General features: G+C 38.2%; 1 protein-coding gene and 1 long non-coding RNA gene across 3 annotated transcripts; both read left to right on the forward strand.

Annotated features, from left to right (window-relative positions):
• The first annotated feature begins 34 nt into the window (after positions 1 to 34).
• CBR4 (carbonyl reductase 4) lies at positions 35 to 7,182 on the forward strand. Its single transcript, XM_027456433.3, has 6 exons — positions 35 to 195; positions 2,743 to 2,884; positions 3,420 to 3,540; positions 3,822 to 3,958; positions 4,576 to 4,710; positions 6,015 to 7,182. The coding sequence occupies exons 2-6, from the start codon at positions 2,743 to 2,745 to the stop codon at positions 6,191 to 6,193; spliced, it is 714 nt and encodes a 237-aa protein (XP_027312234.1). The 5' UTR covers positions 35 to 195; the 3' UTR covers positions 6,194 to 7,182.
• A 3,116-nt stretch (positions 7,183 to 10,298) lies between these two features.
• On the forward strand, positions 10,299 to 17,162 carry LOC140002441 (uncharacterized). 2 transcript variants are annotated; one of them, XR_011809027.1, is made up of 5 exons: positions 10,299 to 11,336; positions 13,569 to 13,663; positions 14,515 to 14,632; positions 15,341 to 15,528; positions 17,040 to 17,162. It is a non-coding gene; the product is annotated as an uncharacterized lncRNA (long non-coding RNA). The 2 variants fall into 2 exon arrangements; XR_011809026.1 differs by having other exon boundaries at positions 10,305 to 13,663.
• The last annotated feature ends 325 nt before the right edge of the window (positions 17,163 to 17,487 follow it).

The following is a 17,487-nucleotide window of genomic DNA, read 5'->3' on the forward strand; positions in this document are numbered from 1 at the left end:
CCCTGCCACCGTGGCACCGCCGCCGCCTCACGGGGACTACAGCTCCCGGCGTGCCCCGCGCCGTGCGGGCAGGCGGGCGGCTCCGCTACGCCCCGCGGGCTCCATCTTGAGCGCCGGGCCGGGCCGCGCCAGCAGCCGTGTTGCGGAGCCCCCGCCCTACCCCGGCGCCCAGCCGCGCCGCCACGCCCCGGGGAGGTGAGCGCGCAGCCGGGCGCCCGGCAGCCGCCACGGCGCCTCCGCGGCCGGCGGGAGGGAGGGAGGGAGGGACAGAGGAAGGGAGGGGGGACGCCGGCTGCTGCCGCCCGCCGCGCTGTGGTAGGCATGGCTGCGCGCGGGCGCCCCCTGGCGGTGACCGTTAGGGGCCGTTGGCGGCCGTTAGGGACCGTTGGGGCGCGCGGGGCGGGGCGAAGAGGGGTGCGCAGAGGACGTCGCCTCACCGGCCGCAATAAAAGCATAAAAGCAGAAAAAAAAAAAATGTTTTAAAAAAGGGCTCGGCGGCAGGGGAGAGCCTGCCCGCGAGGGAGTGTCGCGTTACTCATCTCGCTGCGGGTTTTTCGCCCAAGTCAAACTCCAGAGCCCTTTCTCCAGAGCCAGAAGGTGTATGGCTTTTTTTTTTTTTTTTTTTTTTAAAAAAAAAACACAGATTGTATGTTGTTTCGTTGCAGTTAGGCTTACGTGCTCCCCCTGCAAATACCTGGTTAATGCACAAAGAGACCGAGTATTTCTGGAAACACTAGAATCACCGGGCTTTTCCCTTTCTCACAGAGAAGAGGAAGGGCAGAACGATAGATTTTAGAGGCAGTCTCCTCAGCACAGAACAATTCGTGGCACCTTCATTTGCACTGATAGCTTTTAGGGGCCTGTACACCTAAGCCTATTCAGAGAAAGGAACATACATACAGGTCTGACAGCATTTATAAACAGCATGCGATGGCTCACTGTAGCTAACCCCAAAACTGATTCTGAAGAGTTGCAGAGGTACCGTACACTGATTAAGGCAACGCTCAAGTTTGCTGTGATTTTTTTCACGCTTACGATTACCCTTCCGAGCTCAACTGGATAAGGCCCTGATCGACTTGACCTAAGTTGACATTGTGCATGTGGGTGGAGGAGTTAGACAAAGTGACTTCCAAAGATCCTTTCCAACTTGTATTATTCCAGGTTTTAAATAAAAATAAGAGAGTAGGTGTGTTCAGTGCTGGTAAGAACAAAATATGGAGGAAGAAGAGAATCCTAGTACCACATTGTTGCAACAGTCAGGCAAGAACTTGCAAGAGTCTGTGTGGATAGTTCTGCAAAAGAATAGATCCATCATGACAGACAAGGAATTGCCTACACACAGCAGGTCTTTTTGTGTGTATTCTTTTGAAAGGGCTCCCCTCTGAGGCACAAGTATTAGTCCTCTTCCTGCTCCTAGGAGGCCAATTTAAATTTGCCAGCTGGGAAGGGGATGCATGGGTTGATTCCAGGCACTTGGATTTTCCTTTTCTGTTATAGAAAAGGACTGACAGCTCCTTAGGCAAGTTTTGGTCACAGAAGACCAAAATTATCATGCCATTGTAGGAGCTGACTGTGTTCATGTATGTTTAATACTGTGTGTGATTATAGTTATCACACATAAAAAAGGGCATAATAGAACTAAATAAGGCAAAGGGTAGGGTGACAGGATTAGTGAGCTTGGGCAGTCTGTTAGTGGCTTCCATGTGCATAAGAGTAGCTAAGTAAACCTGGAAGAGGATATAGGAATTAAGGTAATATGCAGAAGTGTACATAGGCTCAAGTTATGAGCAGAAGGGGGAAGATAAGAGAGAAAAGCAGAGCATTCACTAATCAGAAAGAAATTTAAGAACAAAACAAAGTACTTTTCCACAAATAATGAAACTTGTTGCCTCAGGATGTTATGGAGACAAAGTATGATTGGGTTCAAAATGGATTTATTCAAATATATGGAAAAGAGGTTCATGACTATTACTTAGATTCTGCCTTTGGCTCAGGAAGTCCCTAAACAGCTGATTGGGTACTGGAGGTTGCAGAAAAAACATACTTCATTCTATAGGAGTACTTTTGTCTTACAGTCCTGCCTAGATACCTGAGCTACCTATTTCAGAGTCATTTCACATCTCAAAAAGCATTTGCTTTTGTCAAAAGTAGAAGGAAAACAAACAAACAAAATCTAAGGTTAGTGGTTAAGCATAGCTTTAGTAACTTAGTAGTGTAACTTAGTGTTAACCTGGTGTAAATATATCATTATCAAGTCATGCACAAGTAATCGTGGTTTGGGTGTCTAGCACAGATGGATAGGATGGAGTGAGACCTTGAGGCTAAACGGCTTTAGTACCAGAATAGTGCAAGAGCAATATACATGTAGTTACAACTGGTATGTTGGCTTTGAATAAACAGCCGATTGTTGCATTATGGCCTTTAGATAGATAAATCACATATTTCTTCAACTAAATTGAAGTTATCATAACACTAGTATTAGAATACTAGATTATGTGCATTTTTATCACTAGTTCAGAAATGTTTAAGAATTTCTTGCATTTGTAGACGTGGTGCCTAATTTAGTTCAGCTTTTTATTTTTTTGGTGAATAAAATTTTTAAAATCACTAATTTTATAATGCAGTCTGTAAAAATGCTGCAAAATAGTAAGGGTCATGATACTGGCAATAATATTGTTTGTCCTCTGCAATATTGGACCTCAAATTCAAGTTTGATTTGTAATTTATGAATTATTTTTGAAGATGGGCAAGGTTTGCGCCATTTTTGGAGGATCCCGAGGAATAGGAAAAGCTGTTGCAGAATTATTGGCACAGAAAGGCTGCCGCCTGGCGATTATTGCTAGAAATCTGGAAGTGGCCCAAACTACTGCACGTAGTCTTGGTGGTATGTATGCTGCTTTGTAATAATTTCTTCACTGTCAAATGCTTAGGTAACTTGTGAAAGTGGTTAATCATTAAATAAGCCTTTTTATTTAACTAGATGAAAACAAAGGCTGAGAGACTGGCAGGGGGAGGGAGTTATATCAGTACAATTTTGTTTTTGCAATATTCCGTGGGAAAGTATGTTACAATTCATATCTTGCCGGTGGAATAGTTAAGATTCAAGGAAATATTCAAGGTCTCAACAGGGAGTTGGTGTGAACAGTCTCATCCATGGCTCCTGACCAAGTCAGAACCTAGACCAATCAGCTCATGCTGACTTCAGGAGGGCAAAAATACTGTATGCTGTTGTCATGTAGCCAATCAACATAGTACTTGAAAATTGTGCCTATTTAATTCTCTGAAGATGGAATGGGTTCCTTGTGTTATAACTAGTTCCACATCTGTTTTTTTCAATTGAGTTTATAAATTCTTAAGAAGATTTATGAATGATTCACCTTCTTTTGCTGTTATTATCATGTGCCTTTATTTCAGTACAGCAGGACATCTGGCTCTTAGCTGTGATGTATCCAAAGAACAAGAAGTCCAAAATACTTTTGAGGAGATGCAGAGGAAATTAGGTCCCATTAACTACTTGGTTAATGCAGCTGCGATCAACAGGTTAGTTATTAGTTACAAGATTATATGTAAGTCTAGACCACACTGTCATCTTGTAAGGTGCTGAGTTACGGATACGGCTTTTGCAATTAGTGTGTTGTTAATGAGAGCATCTGAAAAACAGTAGTAGATGTTCATCTGTATTGTGTTTCTGATGAAAGTAAAATTCTAGCAGCTGATAATAGCTCTCACTGTACTTTATGAATTCATGAATTCCCCCTCTACTCTTCTTTCACCCACCTCTTCCCCCAGTATATAATTATATTTGTTGGTCTGTTTATCAGGGATGGCTTGTTACTGAGAACCAAGACTGAAGATATGGTATCCCAGATTCACACTAACCTTTTGGGAACAATGTTGACATGCAAAGCTGCTGTAAAAAGTATGATTCAACAACAAGGAGGTGCTATTGTTAATATAGGTAAGTTGCTTGTCTATTCCAGTGGAATTCTGTGTGAGCAAGTTTTCTAGAAAGGTTTGTCATGTGTAACATCTTGAATGTAATTTGTTACAATTGACTATTTTCTTTGTATTTCTTTGTATTCTATATTTGGCATTTCTTTTTTAGAATTTCTTTATGAATTATTGCTCTTTTATCTAGTTTCACCAACTTCTAAATGTTGCTAAACAGCATGTTTCAATAATAAACACCCAAGAGTTTACTGAAAAAACTAATTTTACCATTCTTTACCAGCTCTTTTAGTAGCTAAATCTACCAGTTACTACTTACGAAAAATAATTAAATACGGTGGTTTCTTGTTTTCTGTGCAATGATATTTTTAAAAAGCTTTCCAGTTTACTCTCCTTGTACATGTTCCTTAACATAGATACACGCATCTCATAAAAGTCACATAATTAATAATTATAATATATAATTAAGGGATTGCTTATCCCAGAGAGAGGTTATAAAGTTCACTTAGTAATACACTTTCAACTCCTTTTCTTGTAATCTCCTTTTCCATTCAAAATTTAAAACTAAAACAAGCATTCAGATTAGTCATTTAATCTTTTCTTTTCTTTGATGTTCCTTTATTTTAGGAAGTGTTGTAGGACTTAAAGGCAACTCCGGTCAAAGTGTGTACAGCGCTAGCAAAGCAGGAGTAGTTGGATTTTCACGCGCTCTTGCTAAAGAAGTAGCAAGAAAGCAAATTCGAGTCAACGTGGTTGCTCCAGGTTAGTTTTTGGGAAGTTCCTAAATTCTTGACTGTTGCAATAATTAGTCATCAAGACTGCTGGATATTTGATCCAATGTAATCTAAGATTACATCTGAATTTAATCTAAGATAAATTATTTTGATTTTCATCAACCTTTGTAAGTACATTTCTTGTTTGTTTGCTTTATAAGGTATGATATATTCTTTTACAAAAAACTTCAGTCTTTTCAAGGGAGCACTGAGAAATCTGGGAGCATGTGTCTACCTGTTCTCTATCCACTCTTACATAATGAATGGCTTTTTTTCTTTGTTCCTCCTTCAAAACCTGCCATCCTTACAGAAGGAAGGATTAGAACTAATTATATACAGATAACTACTTTCATGTCCTGATAGAGAATGCTTGTTGTTATTAGAGAGACTTGAATGTCCGTGTGAAGCTGGCATGAAAGTATCCCTGTCTTTCCCTTTAGTAAACAGAGTCTGGATAGAAAATTCTGTGAGGATGAGGCTGTGATTTCACAAGTCAGTCTGTTCCAGGAAAATATCACCCTTAAGGAAAAATCTCTTTTGTCTTTTTTGATGTTCTCTGCTCAGTGCTGTGTATTCTGCTGCTCACCTTGTGCTAGCTGTCATGCCTTTCGGATTTCTACATAACCAATTCTGCTTCTGAACTAGGCAGGGAGAACACTTTCCTGGTTAGGGAGTTGAATGGCTCACAAAAGGGACCAGAACCATTGTAAAGGGGCAGAGGTGTACAGTAGAAAGCAAAACTGAGACTTCCCATTTTGTGTGGCAGGTAGAAGTTAGGTCAGATCAGATCACATATGCTGCAGCTTCATAAAGAAAAGAAATGCAGCAATGGGAATATTGAGCCTCAGATAGCTGAAATTGTAAAGATTTGTCCTTCAAAATTGTAAAGAAATATTCTTGAAATAAGGGTTATAATAGAAATTCTGCAAGTACTGGAATAAGTTTTAAAACATAATGGAAACACTTGCAAGCTGTAGGTGTTTCTTGCCAGAGATTTCATACCTACGTTATATTTTGTTTTTCAGAAAAGTGATACTAAATAAGGTTTTTGAGCCCAATTTTAGAGTTACCTTTTCTATGTTTTCATTGACTTCTACAGATCTCTGTGTTTGGATTATTACATCAGTTCTTCCAAAATGAAGACATTTTATTGGTTAGGTAAAAATTTGTTTGTGGCTCTAAAATGATGTGGATTGAGTTCTGAGACTTTGAAGAATGAAGATTTCAGGGAAAATCCACTGGAGAAATTTAATTGGAGATTAGGTAACTCTTCAAATGCTTTTCCTCTCTTAGGCTTTGTTCACACAGAGATGACTGCTCATTTGGCGGAAGAAGAGTTAAAGAAAGCAATTCCTCTTGGAAGATTTGGAGACCCTCATGAAGTTGCACACGCTGTTTTATTTCTTCTAGAGTCCCCTTATGTTACAGGGAGTACTTTAATTGTAGATGGAGGCTTGCAGCTTCTGACTTAAATACTACCTGGAATAAGTACCTATATAAATGTCATGATGATAATCTATAAATATATACTGATTAATGAGAGGGAAGTTAGTTAAAGATTCACATGCGTGATTAACTTGATACTCTTTAGTCAGAGGAATAAATCATCAGGAGTAAAGTAAGGTGTGTATGTTTAGCTGCCTGGAAGAGTCCATTTGATAGTATGAAGTCTGTGTACGTAACAATTTTAAAAAGATCTGGTTTTGATATGGTGGTATTTTGAATAACACCCTGATAATTTTTTAAAGTGCTATATTTTTGTAAAGTAATGTTTTCCAATTTGGGATAGAGTGGAGACTCTTCTGAAGTATCATGTTACACGAAGACTAATAAAGAGCAGGGACAAGTATTGGTTGGCAGTTATGACTGAATCAAGTTTTTCATGTAGGCTGATGTTAGACTGTGAACAGTATAATTTTTTATTCTTATCAGTCAGGCCTTACAAAGCGGCAAAGAGTTTTCTTTGGCTTTTGTTTGTTTGTAACTGAAACTACAAAGCTAGAAGATTCTGGATCTCCATCATACCTGAATTGCCTTTAGAAGATTTAATTATATGCATGTAATTATATATGCATACTTAGTATGTAATATATAAAAATTATATATTTTTATAAAAACAAACTGTGTAATTCTATTTGTAAATGTACGTACAGCACCTATTTAATTCAGTTGCACTTGAGTATATTGAGGGAGTGTTGATTGGTCACTAGAGTTGCTAATTCTGTGTTATTCTGAGTTTCAGTGACACTTGGGCTGGCCACTGGCGAAGAGCAGGGTTGGCTTGCCACATAAAAGTCTTTTCACTGACTCAGTACGTGTTGAGAAAACAAGTATCGCTTCCAAAGTGTGAAGTCAAGGTGCACTGCTGTATATCTTCCTTAATGCTCTGCTCAGCTATGTTATGTTGATGCTCTTTAATATGTATGTATAGTCAATAAAATAGGTGTTTATTTGATTCAAAGCGGCTTTTGAAGCAGGGTAATTATTCAAGTGTAAATGATCTTGAGTGTTCCTCTCTTACTGAAAAATTGCCAAAAGGTTGACCTCAGGCTTTTCTACTGAGATCAAGTGATTTTTGGCAATTGATGTTTTTATCTTCTCTGAAGAAAACTGTGAATGTGGTTTAGGACCTTCTCTTAGCTCCAGTGTTCATTGCATCATGATCCAGATGTTGGTTCAGCTTTTGAAATTACTTCCCGTCTTGGCACAAACTGAAGCACAGAAAGAAGAGATCTCACCGACGATAACTTTGAGTCTTTAAAGTCTGACATTTTCTTCATTTGTGCAGCTGAGAAATTTTGTCATTGTGCCAGGAAACAGCACATGTTCAAGCTTCTTGCAGGTATGTATTAAGAAATAATACAAGGAATGGTTTTATTTCCAGGGAGTTTTACAGTGGGTTGTGTTACTCACTTTGGCATCTGAAAGGTAGGCCTTTCAGGAGGCCTTATCCTACTGATACCTCTTTGATGAGACGTAGTGTTAAGACACTGTGAAAAGTTACTTCATGTGTCTTTGCACCAAAACTATAATTGCTAATTATGTTTCTCTTTGATAGGAAGAGCTGGTCAGAGAATAGCTGATTTTTTTCAGAGGGCGCTGAAGGTAAAGAAGGACAGCTGGGACTCCTGTTTTTACTAGTCAGGCAATCATCTGTCAGTGACTTGGCTGCTGCCCATGCCTCTCCTTAGGATTTTACAAGCTACATCTGTGTGACGTATCTTGACCAGAAACCAAACTTAGACTAAAAATAATTCCCTATTAGTGAGTCCTGACTGTAATTATTGTTACTATTTTGTTTTATAAGGGAACTGTTAATTAAGTTATTAGCAATAACATTCTGAGTTTATATTTATGATTAAAACCTGGATTAATACCTTTAGAAGAATTTAATAATATGCTGCTAAATAATTTTCTGAAAACATTGCAATGCACACTATGTTGTTTTTTTTTTTTTTTAACTTTTGTTACTAAATATGATATAGGTCCAGACTGAAGTGTTGTAGCTTTAAAATAATATTTTTAAAAGACCTTTTTTTTTCTCTTTTCTTCAAACGTGGAAATGGGAACCGAAAACTACTTAAAAGAAATAATCCTTCTCATGGTTTACTTTGTAAAACTACTCTGAGAAGTGTGTGTGTGTGTGCATATATATATATATATACACACATATATATTTATACATATGTATGTATTTAGTTGGCTTCAGAAATTGCTGTCTGAGAAATCTTACAAATAGGTTGTACTTTACTAGTCCCAACATAGGTGTCTGTGGGATTCTTTTGGTGATCCGTGTCCTTAGGAAAGTATGACCGTTAGTTCTGTCCTTAAGCAACTTACTAATATGGCTATTTCTCTTGACAGCACAGCACCTTTAATAGTTTTGGCAAGAGAATGTGAATTTTAGAATTTCAAGCATGCTGTGTAAGCCAGATCTCTGTACTCACATAGTCTTTTAGTCTTCAGAATAATTCTTAAAATGTTTATAAAACATGACCTTCCTGTGCAAAAGGCACACTGACTTTCCTTGGTGTGTTTATCCTGCTGTTTATGTGCCTTAGTACAGTTTTTGGCAGTTTGCTACGTGCAGAAATAGGTAAGTAGCCTGTAGTTCCCTAGATCCCTCTGGAATATCTTATTTAAAAGCGAGTTATCCTTCTGCCTTCGAAGTTCTGAAAAGCTTGGTGTCATTTTTGTCAGCCTCCACTCATTTGATAATGGATCTGTTTTAACCAAAAAGTTTCAGGCTGCAGTTTCTTGATTTGACGTAGAATCCAAGAGTGGTCAAGAATCCAAGAGAGGCCCCAGCCCTGACCTTTCTGATGTTTTTCTCTGAGGGGTAAAACTTCCAACAAGTTGCCTGTTGAGGTTCTACCCAAGTTCCTGCATGCTACCAGAAACTAACATAGGGTTTTGTTCAGGGATTGGGGATTTTTTCTCTGTGATCTTGCCTGCTTTGAGCACTAGGCTTTTTATTTTGGTCAGGGGCTTTTTTACTAAGAACCTTTTCCTAAGGTGCTCAGTTTTTATGTGCTTTTGCAAATCATTCCTTTAAACTACGAGCTGTCTGTAAACTTTGTGTTCAATGACAAATGACATTTGACTTCTAAAGCTAGGCTACTGTTTTTCTGAAGGGTGACTTTTACATTCTAGTGGCTTTTAACCCATGCTAGCTTCCCCCACCCCTGTTTAATTTGAGCTTCTGTATTTAAAGTCTTCATACCAGACTTCAGTGCATACAAGAGTTCAGAGCACAGAGTTCAGTGTTGTCTTTATGCATTGGATTGCATCTTTTTTTTTTGCATTTTATTTTTTTGACTTGTCCTTTTGGTTTCCTTTTAACATATTTCCTTATGTTGTTCCTTTTTTTGGAAGTCTGCAGTAGAGGACTGCTGTCTTTATTAATAAACTTGGTCAGTTACCATCCCATAGCCAGTCTTTGAAAATAGCATTTTGAATCATGTCTTGGGACCACAGCCAAAGCTGGGGGTCGCTGATTGGCTGCACGAAACAACCATGCATTAAAAGAATGTAATCTTGGCATCTCTGCTGTGACATTTATCCAGCCTGCTGATAATTGCCATCTTTCATTACAGTTACATTGCTGGCCTTAGAATCCTTGATATTCTGCAGGATGTCATGGCTGCTGCCATCATCTTAGTTTGTGTGGTAATAATACAGTCGAACAACAGTGTTTACCTTGTTAGGCTTGGAAATTCAATCCCTGTTTGATTTGATGAGTTAATATATTGATATCAGGTTTGATGACTTTCCTATAATTTTGAATCATGTCCTAATTTGTCTTGCTTCCATCATGTTTCTGATATGCCTGTTGCATCGCTGTCCTTGATTAAAAATAAAATTTAGGTTTTCCATCATGTGCTTCTAGCATTTATGCCAAGCTATTTATAATTTTTTTTTTTTGTGCGCATTTCTTGAATAGGACTCTGTGCTTGACTGACTTACCATGGTTTCTTATTTCCATTTTGAAAACGTCAGTCCACTCTCTTATTAGACATGCAGAATTTTTGTGACTCTCTTGCTATTGGAAGTGAAGGTATGTGTTCTTACTCGTCTGATGTTTTCCACCTGCTACATTGCTTAGAACTCTCTTATAATCTCTTTTTTTTTTTTTTTTTTTTAAGTACCACCATTCTGCTACTGTGTTGGTATAGAATGAACTCGTAGAAATTCGTGTTATTCCATAGTTCCTAAAGAATCTCTTTCCTCTTCTTACTATTGTTTTTTTTTGTTTGTTTTAATTTTTTCAAAAATCGTGTTCTTTTTTCCTCCTGGATCAGTCATTGAAGCCTTACTTCTCCTGCTTCTCTCTGAAGAAAAATATTTGTGACTTAGAATTTGCTGTAGTAAACTGACTACATCAGGCTTTTCCTACCTTGTAGGCATTGCAATTGCTTATTGTCAGTAGATGCTTCTAACAGGAAACATAATGTCGGTGAGAGTGGTTTGTTTGTTTAGTTGTTTTGTTTTAATATTGCAGCTTGTAAGTAGGAACTGTACCGAGGAACAGCTTTTGCAGTCTTTCTTTTATCGTAACAGAAATATATAATATGTGCTGAGTATAATGTTCATGTGTTCTTCCCATGAAGAGATCTATTTTCAGCCTCCTGAGGGCAGTCTATCCTAAGGCATTATTACATGGGGAATTGGTTAATATCTCTATGTAGTTCCAGGGAAGTGGATTACTTGTGTAGATGCAAAGTTGACACTGGCATTACTGTTAACAGTGTAAAATCCAAAACCATATAACGGGGACTGTTTGTGGATGTAAGGAGTGATTTTTAAAAATGGAAAAGGTTTCAATATTGAGCTCAGTGAAATCTGAATAGAAAGTGGATATCTAAATCCCTGCTTTCGACCTAGTACATTAAATACAGTTAAAACATGCAACGCAATGATTATAGCTATTGGACAGATCTTCCTCCTTTGATCTGTTGCATAGTGTGAGAGCTTGTTTTGCATGAGGTGACTATTGCCTGTTGCAGTAGCATGAGCCTTTTTTTCCCCTCTTTTTTTTTGTAACATGATATAGTTCATTTAAGAAAAGCTGATGAAAACTGAGCTTTCCAATATCAGATGCACCACTTAATTCAGGTAATCAATTGGTTTGAAGAGGTGGGGCTGATGTAGTGGTGGAGAGAAGTCTTTGAAGAGCATTGGCTGTACTTAGTGCCTCAGAAGTAAGACCTCTGCTGAAGCCCCATTTTACGTTTTTTTTTTTTTTCACCCACACATGTTTAATTTCAGCCCATATGCTCATGTGCTGAAGGCTTCTTTTTGCTGTGTAGTTAGTAGCCAAGTTAGTAACAAATATTATCTGTACTGTGCCCAGCATCTTTAGATCAGCGTGACTATGACTACAATTGTTCCATTATTATATGCTTTTATTTTTCATATTAACAGTTCATATCTTTTACATTCTGTGATATTTTTGGTTCATTTCATGGAAATACAACATTGGAACTGACAGTCTGTTTTTTCCACTCTATTTTTAAATACATCAGATCCAATTCTGATAGATTTTTTTTTTCTTCTTCTTTCCTTGGTGTACTTTACCAGCATAGTCTCATATTTTGAAATAAAAACTAGTATTTCTGTCTTAGTTGTTAAAACTAAGGTTGCTTTGGCTACTTGCCAGTAGATTGCCAAAATCTACAAATTGCCAGTTTGGATATGATAATACCAAACATGTTGAGACTCCATACTGTGCTGGTTTCACACCAACGGACAGCCCAGCTCCACCATACCACTCTCTCGCTCCCCTTTATTCTTTCCTTAACTCTGCTCTTCCAGAGGCCCAACCAGTGTCGCTCCCTGGCTTGGCTCTGGCCTGCAGCAGGTCCCTTTTGGAGCAGCTGGAGCTGGCTCTGATCTGACATGGGGCAGCTGCTAGGCTCTGCTCACAAAGGCCCCCCTGCAGCTCCCCCACTACTAAATCCTTGCTTACTAAGCCCTGTACACATACAAGTGAAAAAACATGAAATCCTACCTGGTATCATCATACCCAAGTTTGGATCTTTTAGGCACTGCACGTCAGTATGCTTAATAGGTGGCTCATTTTCATAATACAAAGTCACTCCTTAAAGAAGCATCTGGAGTAGTTTTTGACATGTTTTCAGGGGCTGCTGGTATTTGTATTTTTTGTTGTTACGTTCCATCTACTGAGCTTACTCAGTCATGCAGTTGAATTTCTTGCATTCTAAATTATTTTATGAGCTACTAAATAGTGACAACTATTAGTCTTGTTCATTACTGTCTTAGCAATATGTTAAAATTTGAAGTTTTGGTAACAGATCACAAAACATCCAACTGATAGCAATTGTACAACGAGTTCATGAGAACACAAGACCACGTTTCAGAAGAGAAAGGCAAGGCTGATTAAAAGAAAAAGAGAGATAATTGGAAATGTTTGAATTCATCTGTGGGCATGTATAGCAAGAATGATATAAGTGCGCCATGGGGGCAGGTGTCATTGAGCCAACACCCCTCTGAGCCAGTGGAGCTGCAGGGATGGAGCTTACCGTTTCCCAGGCTGCTGGCTGACACTGTTTAGGTGGCCTTGCATGTGTATCATGCTGAGGGGTTTGAAGTTGCTGCATCATTTGGAACAATTTCTTTAGAGGTAACTGCAAAGGGATTATATGGTATTGCTGACGTATGTTAGTGAAGCAGTTTGATGTTCTGTGAATTCTGGTTTACAGATCTCACAGCTCTATATCTCAAATTCTAAGTGCACTGGAAGTATGTTTTACTTTTGCATTGGAAACTGTATTTTAAAGACATCTCCACCCAAATGTTAAAGACCTGTTAAAATGTGTTTTACTTTCTGCTGTTGTCTGTGTGACTTTTTATCTTTTTTTATCTTTTTTTTTTCTCTTCTTTCTTTTGGCTAGCTTTGTATTGTTCTACTGAAACCTTCCTGCAGCTTTAGGAAAAAGAAACAGTAGTTACAGCATGTGCTTTATGTAGAGGCCATTTAGTTTATCTATAAGCATGAATTTCAATCATGAGATGGCTCTGCCAGCAGTAGACTGGAACTGCATCCATTCTTTGTGTATTCTTGTAGCTCTTATTGGAAGGCATATGGAATGGAGCCCACATGTAGTTTTATAGTTTACCATAATTTTCAGCATACCAGAGTGGAGGTCATGCTAAGCCTTCCGCTATACGGCAAAGCTGTGTTGTTTATCAGTAAATATTAGATGGGTGAGGAATTTACTGCATGTTTCTGCAAAGCTGTTCACTATGTTTTCTGTAAAATCGTCATTTCTGTTAGCACCATGGTGCGTTCTTTCTAATGACCATGCCTGTGTTATCTGCTTCCAGGAATGCTTATCATGTGCCCGTACTGCTCGCAGATTAATCAAGGCGGCATCCTTCCATTTCAGCGAGAGCGAAAAGTACCAGATTATTAACGTGAGGTGAGTTCTGATCATAAGAAGTTATTTAATGAGAAGTATTTAGGAGCAGCTACTTGCATTGCATAATTAGCGAACTTAGTTTTGCCTCTTAAAAAGGACATTTCATTTGAGCTACCCTTACAGTATTATTCTTTGTAAGAAGGAACTAGATTTCTGTTGTAGTAACTGCTTAGTAATGCTCTGTGTAAGCTTCCTCAGGTTTCCACATTGAGCATAACATTGGTTCTGGATTCTGACTTCTGCCAAAATCAGACCAGACAAATCTGAACTCTGAAGCAAGGGCTGTGGAAATGCATTGGTCATCAACATGTTTTTTCCCCCCACTTAAGGTGCTATGTTCTTTTTGTTTTGTCGTTGCCCTGAGCAAACACAGATAACTGATGTGTTTGTCCTAGGAATTAGTGATTAGAAACACTATCAACCCATCTCCATTTTTAGGATGCATAGGATGACCAGAAATCTGTTGTTTCAGTTACAGCGTTGACAGTTAGTAGTGGTAGCTTTGCCCTTTCTTACACTGGTTTTTGTATGTTGCAAGAAAACACTAAGAATCAAATAAATTAAACCTTTGTTCTGTTTTTGCAGAGTTGGTTGTTTAATGGATTTGGTGCTCTGAAAAAAAATGCTTGGAAGGGAACAAGTGTTTATTAAGCTAAGAATTACTTCATTCTTCTGTGAAAGCTTCTATTAAGTCTTCTTCTATTCTATTGAAGCTTTGTATCTGTTCTATGCTCTTTGAGTACAACACACTAGAGTGAAACAAGTAATTGAGCCTATTTAGTATTAAAATGCTATTTTTAGATTTGGAAATCTACATTATGCAATTACACTTTTTTTTTTTTTTTTCCAAGTGGAAAGTGGATCTGGAGCTTTTCATAGTGAAATTCTTGAAAGCTGCTGCTGTTGCATACCTCAAATGACAGCATTCACGTACAGTTCAAGATGTTTGGCTTTACGAACGGTTGTACGGTTAGAATTACATTTTATTTTGCTTTTTTTTATTACACATTACATAAAGTAATAAAAGCTCAGGGATTGTACAGTTTAAGCTAATCCTGAATTTGAGAAAGGTAAAACTTCTATAGTAGATTGTGTTTTACAAAAAATGTTCAATGACTCTGATTCTAAAGTATTGTAGGAGGAAGTGGGTTTATAATTAGAAGTAGTGTGGTACATTATACTATGGAATAGTGTGGTAAAACAGGCTTGCTTTTAGACAGGCACTTTCCTACAAATAACTTTAGCGGTTGCTTGGACAAATACTGCATGTAAAAAAAAATCACCAAAATCAAAATCCATTAGTTCTTTACCTCTAACAGGATAGTGATGTGTTACCTGTTTGTATGGGAAATTATATAATAATTATATGAAATAAGTAATTTTAACACCTTGTGCAGTAAGATGTAAGGGTCCTGGCCTTGGCAATCCATTTTTGTACCCCAGGTTCATCTTTGTACAATACCTATATGATTTCTGGGTAAAGAGATCACAAAAAAAGCTTGACAATGCATTTAGTTACAGGTTTAAAAAATCATTAAAAAAAAAAATCAGAAAAAAAAACCAACACCCTAATCCATTTAGTGTGATATTTGTGTTCCTTCTGTAAATGATGTAATCATTCTGACTAGTGGCCATGTGCTGTTTTTTTTTTAGTGATTTTTTTTTCTTGTTCTGCAGCTGTTTTCTGGCCTGTTTCTGCTACTACAAAACTGGACTGTGAGTGACAGCAATTGCAAGGCTTGACCCTTCCCCAGGATTTACCTATTTGCAGTGCAGTTGTTTTATAAAGGAAGAATTTCTCCTCCCTAGTGTTGGATTTAAGATCGTTCATCCTCCTCCTGATAGCTGCTGACATGGCTGTACAGGTACTGCCTCTTGTGATCTGGTTTTTTGCTGTAAATGTGAGTTGAGCATTATGTTTCCAACACATTTTATTAGAGACTGAGTGCAGTATGGGATTATTTTATGTATTAACAATGTTAAAATTCAAATTGTAGCTTAATTTTGTATTACAGTTCCTAGCTTTAAGACACATTAAAAAATATTGTGTGCTGTGTGGAATAGATTGTAAAGTTCTTGGGACAAGAGGTGTATTTTCATCTGACTGATGTGTTTTACGTGCTTACATTTCTGTTCAAATAGAAATGCTGTGCAGGGGAGGGGCTTTTGCTTTTGGCCTGGTCAGGAGAACTAGCTAAAATGTGAGCAGGCTCTAGTGCCTGCGTGTACAGCTGAACTGTGAGGCAGAGACACGAGTATGTTGTAAACGCATAAGCTGAGGAAGCATTTCCAAACTGTGCATTAATTTACCTACACTCCAAACTGTGGGTTTGGCAGATGGGTCACACAGCCATAGCTGGTTCCCCTAGCACCACTACATGGTGGGCAGTATGAGCTCACGGCGTACTCATATATTAAATCTGTTTGGGTTGTTTGCAGAGCTCAGGGTGCAGTTCCCCACATCTGGGGAATCGAGGCATTTATTAGCATACAAAGTGAATGAAAATGACCTTTGAAAGGGGTAACAGAGACTGAAACTACATGTACAGTGCATCAGGTGGGGCTTCATGCTGGACTGTAATTTGGTTTGATCCCCAACCTCCAGTTGGCTGGGGTGGAAACTTTTTTTAATGTTAGTTGCTGTTGTCATGAAATTGCAGGATAAACATTTGTGCTGTATTAAGGTATGCTATGAACTGGAAACAAACAAAAAACCCTTCATGCATGTGGAATTTTGCACATCACTCTTGGTGCTTGAAAGGGGTTTTTGTCAGCATCCAGAATGGTGTATTGAGCCTTGGACTGATCAGCTTCCTAAATAATTGGAAGTCTTCCCATAGCTAAACTTGCAGTCTTACAAAAGGTTGGAATTCCGACACCCCCCCCCCCCAATAAAGCGTTAAAAGTACGCTTTCACATAATACTGTCTGTCTTTGGAGTTTGTGGAGGGAGAGTAAAATGCTGAAAGTTACTTTGATGCTTCCAAGAATTCCATTTTCTTGGCTTGAAAAGTATGTCACTTTTCTTGTGCCACACTTGTATCTCTGAACTGTAAACCCAAACAGTCCCAGTAACTAAGTAACAGCACTGCTGAATGTTTTCATAAAAACAACTTTGCTGCTTAGAGATGTGATTTACTACATAAGTGTGTGTATGTGTACATATATACAGAGGCAAAAAGTGATGATGACCTCATCTTAACTAGCTCACAAGAGCAGTCTGAGTTTTTCACTCTCAGCCAAACCCAAAATTACTGTAAGCAGACAACTCCATCGACTTCAGTTGTAGGTCATTAACATCAGTACTCAATTGCTGATAATTGTAGTGATCAGTGCTTAAAATGTAAATCTAAAAGAAAAAATTGATTATCTTACAGCTTTCCCCATATCTTTGTGCAGAAAGGAGAGAAGTTGAAGGTAGTTAACATTCAGGATTTTACATGTAAGTCTTAACACTTTTTTTGCTTAATTTTGTTGCTACCTTTTCAGAATTCTGTTCTTAAACCAAATTAACAGCACTTGCATGGTGCCCTTTACTTAGAATCAGTTGTTGGTTATGTCATATAGCAATTACTAGATATGAAAACTACACCTTTTGTTGCGTCTTGGGAAAAAAGCATCTTCAGGTACTTCCATTGCACAGAAGTATCTCAGAATTTAAGGGTCATGTTCCTGTTTTCTTTAGCAAGATTTACGGTCACAAGGGCAGCATTATGATAAACAAACACATTGTAGTCAGCTGTAGATGTTTTGTATAGCCCTCATTTCGTCTGTATTCATAACATTTAAATTTCTCAATCTTGTAGTGAAACAGTTAATAGTCTT

The sequence above is a fragment of the Anas platyrhynchos genome, chromosome 4, assembly GCF_047663525.1.
Source record: "Anas platyrhynchos isolate ZD024472 breed Pekin duck chromosome 4, IASCAAS_PekinDuck_T2T, whole genome shotgun sequence".
NCBI lineage: Eukaryota > Metazoa > Chordata > Aves > Anseriformes > Anatidae > Anas > Anas platyrhynchos.